Source organism: Centruroides sculpturatus, unplaced genomic scaffold, assembly GCF_000671375.1.
Source record: "Centruroides sculpturatus isolate CEXI.00-Female unplaced genomic scaffold, Cexi_2.0 scaffold67, whole genome shotgun sequence".
NCBI classification, from domain to species: Eukaryota; Metazoa; Arthropoda; class Arachnida; order Scorpiones; family Buthidae; genus Centruroides; species Centruroides sculpturatus.
Genome location: NW_019384305.1, coordinates 1,238,117 through 1,245,005, shown reverse-complemented (window position 1 = coordinate 1,245,005; position 6,889 = coordinate 1,238,117). Strand labels below are relative to the sequence as shown.

Below are 6,889 nucleotides of genomic sequence, written 5' to 3'. Positions count from 1 at the left end.
GTTGACATTGAAGAAAACGTCAAGGAAAGTGATGGAAAAGAAGCAGATACCAAAGAAGGTAAAGTAATGCTTAAAGAAGAATCAGACATTGTTTTATGGTCATCACTTCTACTAACTGCAACGCTGTACCATATAGTCAAGAATGATTGATTGCAGCATGCCTAAGATGTGAAGCAGGGGTTAAGGCGAACGAAGATTCTCTTGGCTTAATTACCTCTAAGCTACTAGATGTACAGTACCATCTTCTCAGTCTATATTATGGTGTACAGTTGGTTAGTTTAGGCAAGAAAAAGATAAATTCATAATTCGCCACATTTTAATAGTTAAACAAACAATACTCGGTTTTATATAATAAAAAAAATGAATAATGTATGAAGAAAATGTACTGTACTTAATCACTTTTATAATATATACTAAATGCGTGTTGCTCCGGTTTAAAGAATCGATATTTTTTCTTTATTAATATCCAGATAAGTTTATAAAATATTTGAATATTTATAGATTTGTTAAGTGCTCCTGAATTTTAAGTACTCGATGATAGTTGTTGTTTTGTATTGTAATTAACAGGAGAAGTAAAGACAGTGATGTAAGTTCTCTCTTCCCACACGTTTAAAAAGAAACAAAATTGTTTATCAACATTAAGAATCAATAACTTGAATTTTATGGTTTTAAATAATAAACTTTAAAGCGAATCCGTGTTTATATCACTTAACGAAATTTCAAAAGAGTATATATATTTATATATTTTTTTCTTTTACTTGATGAAAATTGATAATCGATAAACCAATGTTTCTTCGACGAAAACGATTACTTTAAAAGGTATAATCATATAAGAAACTTTAAGGAATGGAATCATTTATGTTTAATACAGTTTTTCTCAAGTGATTTTTGTCGATAATAAAAATTCCGTTATAACATAAATATTAGTTTACAGAATAAAAAAAAATATAAAGAAACAAACCTTAACAAAACTCGAGTAGGTGTTTATCTGACGATGGACTTAAGGAGAAAGTAAACAGCTTGTTCAACAAGCGCTGGGTGTCGCTGTTGTCGCTACAAATACGCATGCGTTTTATACAGAACTGACACGTGTCTCGCAGTTCAGCTCCCAGTTGTCTTCTCATACAGCACGTCGACTACATCATCCAGCATCCGACCTGGCTACTCCTGCAAATCCTTGCGCAGACAGCAAAATGCTGCGGCGCTATAGGGCAGCTAGTGGTTCTGCTCTAGATTTGGTACAGCTTCAAAAATCGGACGTAGAATCACCCCAATGCTGTCAAGCAAACAGATTAAGGAGAGTGTTCACGGCTCATTCGCGTCGCAAGAAGAACAAATCGAATTCAACCGGGTTCTCCTTGAATTTGGTGTTAAAGGAACCGTTGCGTTTAGCTAATTCAGTGCCTTTGAACTTTGATTTATCTAGGTAAGTCTTTATGTTATTTTATTTATTTTTTGTCGAAAACTTTAAATATAATGCTTAATATTTAAATAGAATCTTCCTTTTTTTTTAAATCTTAATTAAGAAATTTTTCTCTCATTCTTCGAATCAACAAGTGATTTTAAAAATTAATTTCGTTGATTAAATTTCTTCTTTATATATATATATGTATTGTGTAAACGAATGTTTTATAAAAATTGTAGAAGATTTATAGTTTGAATTTTATAGATTTAGTAAATTTCGAAAGTTATTCTTACCATGTGGTATGAATATGATTATATTATTTATGGAAGAAATGGTTTGTAGGAACTCCCATTTTCTTGACAATGACTTGTTTTTTTCCATTTCCTTCATTTATATCCTCATATGTGCAGGAAATGACAAACTACGCCCTATATTCAACTAAACGTGGAAAATCGATGGAATACATAGCTTACAGTATTATATAAAAATACCATAAAATGTACCAGGAAATTCGGATGATGTGATCTCTAGAGGATTTTTCTTAAGAATGGGATAAAGTACATTGTCATCTAGCATAAAGATTGATTCGGTTTTCTAAAAAAATGATCTAAGAAATAAATATATTTGAATAAAAATGAATTTCGAAAAACTTTTTTTAAGAAAAAAAAAAAGAAAATATAATCCAAATCTATCATATAAAAATTCAAAATTAAATTTTTATTATTGCTAGGAAATGAAATAAGATGAATTTATATATGTATATAAGTTAGCCAATTTTAAAATTTATAAGAAAAATCAATTAAATGATAGTTCGATGGTGTGAAAAATCATAAATTACTCCCTATTTTCAATCAAGCATTGATCTTCTCTTACTTAATGGTGAAAAACCGTGAAGTTGGAAAGCTTCCAAACTTTTCTATCCTATTAGCACATTCAATGTATGCCAGTTTGTATCTCTCACGTATTTGTATGATCATGTTTTATTTGCATAAACCATGAAGATATTTTCAACTCATTCGATTAAGTACAATTGTCTTGTTTGGTCATTGTCAATAATGCTTTGTCATTGTCATTCATTACCTGTTATATACAGTAACCAAATAACATTTTACACGTTAATGATCATAATAATAATTTTCATTTTTAAAGTCATAATTATATTCTATTTCAAGTAAAGAAATTTAATAGTTTCAATTTTTATTATACGCCAGAGAATCTGTTCATATATATATAGGTTATAAAAGATTAACTTAATTGAAAACAGTTGAACAAATATCCCGTTCATCAAATATTATTAGCTATAAGGGTGATTTTTATTTCTAACTTTGGAGCACGAACTCAAATGATCATCAATAGTATTACGTATCATATTGGCTTCGATAAGAGAGATCTGAAAAGAATTTGCTGCTATAAACAGCTTCAACCAACAAAGAATTTTTCAGATATGAAAAACACGAATAGTGTATTTGACAATAGAAAGGGTGATTGACGAACAAAACAGTTATCTACAATACCCCCTTCTTTCCTTCTCATGAAAGTTGTAACCGAATCAAAGAAGCAATACAACATAAAGTTAACAATTGTAAAAATTCATTTTGATAGAATTACCATTTATTAAAGCTCGATATATATATATATATTAAAGAAAGTAGTACATTAACTAGGTAATGATGATACGAAACCCGCATTAAGTTAATGACCCTTCATTTTTCGATATTTTAATTAACATCCCACATGTTTGACATATTTATGTAATATTTAAATTTTAGGATAATTACTTTAGGAATTAAATTATTTATTATCATCACTTCAATACTGAAGAATATTTGATTATTTGTTAAAGATTAATTATATTAATTAATAAATTAAAGAATTGAAAACAATTTCAATCTTTTGTTAATTTTATAAATTTGTTTTTTTTTGTATTCATTAGTTTAATTAGATTATTTTTAATTTATATCGATTTCTTTAATGAAGTATTATAGTATTTTGTTTGTAATTTAGCTTTTCTAATTTACAAAAGCATCATTTATAATATATTTTCTTTTTAAATAAACATAGAAAAGTATATATTATTTAATAATAGTATTAATAAATGAAGAATTACAAGCTTGTTTATTAAGTATAAATGAATTTTATTAATTTATTTATGATTATAGCTTTCTAATTACATAATGTTATATATATATATTTTTTTTTCCTGTGAGAAATATTATAACATTATATATTTTGTAATAAAAAAAATTACAATGACTACAAAACAGTTCTGATATAAAACAATACTTTTTTCTCCTACAATAAAATTAATTTTCTTAATAATTTAATCAGAAATTAGATTACTTTACTACTTCGACACACAGAAATTTTATTTAAAGCCAATCAAAAAAAAGGAAAAAAGAGAAAAAAACATTAAAAAAAAGAGAAAACCAATTTAGTAATGCTGCTTCTCTCTACTCTACCCCCATCTAAATTTAGTGTTCGATAAAAGTTACATAGGAATGAGAATTTAGGTAACAAACTTTTCGAATCAATTTATGACCATTGAATTAAAATGATATCAAGCAACGTTTTATAATTATTTTTTTAATACAAGAATTTCTTCTCCTGTATTGAATACACTCAATTCAGTATCTGGATGAATTCAATTTGTATGCACAGCAATGATATTAATAATTTGTTTACATTAAAAAANATAAAAGTTTTATTTATATTTTAATAAAATTTTTATAATTAATTCCACATGAAAAATCAAAGTGAATAATGTAAATAACATTAAATAAGACATAATTTTATTTTTCTGAAGAAAATTATATTTCTTTTGATTTTTAATTTGTAAAGAAAGAAGTGTCATCAACAGACGACAAAACCATAACAGTATAAAATGCTTCTGGGCAGTTACTTTGTTCTTTACTAACTCCGACTGGCAAGTGATTAGCAATTGTTGCCAGAGGAACATCCCAAAGCTTTAAAAGTAATGGTTAATTGCTTTAGAAGATCAGACAATGCCAAATTGTCTAGTAGTTATTTTGACTCTGTTGCATTCTACAATTCTACAAATTAAGATAGTCCAGTTGTAGAAAAAAAAATACAGGAATTACTTCCGAATCTAGGTGGCATTTTCTACTTGAAAAGACTTGTAAAAATTCAGGTTTTTTAATAATTCAATAAAAGAAACCAGCGATATACAAAAGATTTAATATTCATATTATATGTATTTTTTTGAAGTATATAATCGTGAACATTTACTAAGAACATATTTTTCATAAAAGTAGTATATACTAATGCACGACACGGATGAAAATCTCTAGAGTATTCCATCCTCTTCTTCAGATTAAATGGTTTTCTTTCGAACGAATGAGTTAGCGATGAAGAAATGAAAAGATGTCGACATTACTTCGAATTGTTTAGCTATTGTCAGTTTGGAACAAGAATTTCCATCAGCATCTAATTACAAGTTAGAATAGATTTCTCCTTTTTTTTATTTTTATTTTTAGAATAATTTTCTTGAAGAATTACGTTTTATTTCATTCCCTTTTCTCTTCTTTTTCCACGATAAAAATGATGATTGTTTAATGCCAACTCGTGTTTTAACGAATGAACAATTATGAAAATTATGACATAAGATTAAGTAAATTGTTATAAATTAATTAACGATATTTATAGATCCATTAAAATGGTTAATTCTCATTTTCGGGATCGACCCATGTTTAGTATCATTGGTATAACCGAGCGAATGTGTGTATACATTTCTCCACCATTATAGTATAATTATGTATAACGTGATTGAAAATTACTGCTTTGTGAGAAATTTATCGCTGTATACAATCAAATAGTTAATAATATTATTTTACAAGTAAAAAAAAAAGGGGGAGGAGGTACAGATTTGCAATTAGCAAACTCTCTTAAACATTAATTACATGTCGTTTAGCTTTCATTTGATATTGTTGAAGTAAATCTTTGTAAAGTCTGATTAACGAAAAGATTATGTTAAATCTTACAAATTTAAAGTTTATTCTAGTTATATTGTATTAAAGAATTTATTTTACAATTCAGATAGAATTCGTGTAAATAGTCAAATAGCCTACAGTTATGAAGTATGGCTTCTGTCAATAAGTATTTCTGATCAATAAAATGTTTAGCTTTTATATTCATCGATTAAAATAAACTGCAGAAAAATTGTTTTTTATTCAGTTAATATATTTAATACATTTATCAATAATAAAAAAAAGTACATACACACACACACACAGTACTTATATATAGATTTTTAGTTTTTATGTTGAAATTCTATAACTACAAATTCCTATAATTTTGTTCAATATATCTCTTTCTCTAAAAAGTAATTTTCTTTAGAAATATGCTTTTAAATTAGATATAGGTCAAGATTTTTCCCATTTTCTTCACCTATTTTTGTGTGTAGATTATTTAGTTTTGTAACATGGCTCTTGATAGTGATGAAAGTTGAATATCAGCCAAGGTTTTGTGTAAAGGTTATCAAATAAAGCGTAAAATACAATGTAGAAAAGATTTTTATACTGTAAATTTTTATTTTTATCCCAAACTTTATTCATTTTTTTATGTGATAACAAATTTATTTTACTTTTACATAATATTATTGAAATAAATTAAGCATTGAAAATAATGATAAAATGAATTTTTAAAAAAGTTACTGAATTAATTTTTTTATACTTTTAATACCGATTAATTTCTATAAAAAGAAAATAAACTATTAATTTGATATTATGATTTAACATTTTATCATCGTGATTAATGAGTTTTCGAGATAACTATCATAATTATCATAAATGATAACAATGTTTTTTTCCCCTTAAAAAATCATTTAAAAATGATAAGATTGATTAATTTTATCTATTATATTTTCCATTAAATGATATGTTATTATGTATCTAATCAAAATCGATACAATATATGATTCCCTTATAATTTTCTACGTATTGGGATTAACATGTCCATAAGATGTATTGCCTTGTTTCTTTTGTATATGAAGTGTCTCTCACTCTTTCATGATATATTGTTCTGATAATGTTATAATCTGTTTTGATATATCATTTATTTGAATGATGATACTTCTCTACAATAAACTACAGTTGAGTTACTTTCATAGAGTGACATTCGTAGAAGAGAGAAGAATGTTTACCAAAACAAAAAAAAATTCTATAATTTTCCAGAAAAGTTTACTATGTTCATTAACGAAAACATAAACTACACGTGTAAAACATGTTGGTTTTTTTTGGGGGGAAGCATAAAGTATGAATAATACATAAATTTCTTTTTCTTTTTTTAGTATACAAAGTAAATATTTTTCATCTTGTGAATAAAATATAACTCTGTCACACAATATAAGTCCATTATTTATGTTACATAAGGTGAAGACTGAGTATACGAAATTTATATTGTTATTTTAATAGTTCTCAACCATTCTTTCACACTAGTTTCCTTTATATTTATATGTTGTGAACTTGA

The 6,889-nt window shown here is 26.0% G+C and overlaps 1 protein-coding gene across 1 annotated transcript in view; it reads left to right on the top strand.

Annotated features, from left to right (window-relative positions):
• The first annotated feature begins 892 nt into the window (after positions 1–892).
• The window catches only part of LOC111618633 (GTPase-activating Rap/Ran-GAP domain-like protein 3), a 148,678-nt gene continuing 142,681 nt past the window's right edge, over positions 893–6,889 (top strand). Inside the window, 1 exon segment of the mRNA XM_023360195.1 lies at positions 893–1,426. Within this exon segment, the coding sequence (XP_023215963.1) occupies positions 1,194–1,426 (233 nt within the window). The 5' untranslated portion in view covers positions 893–1,193.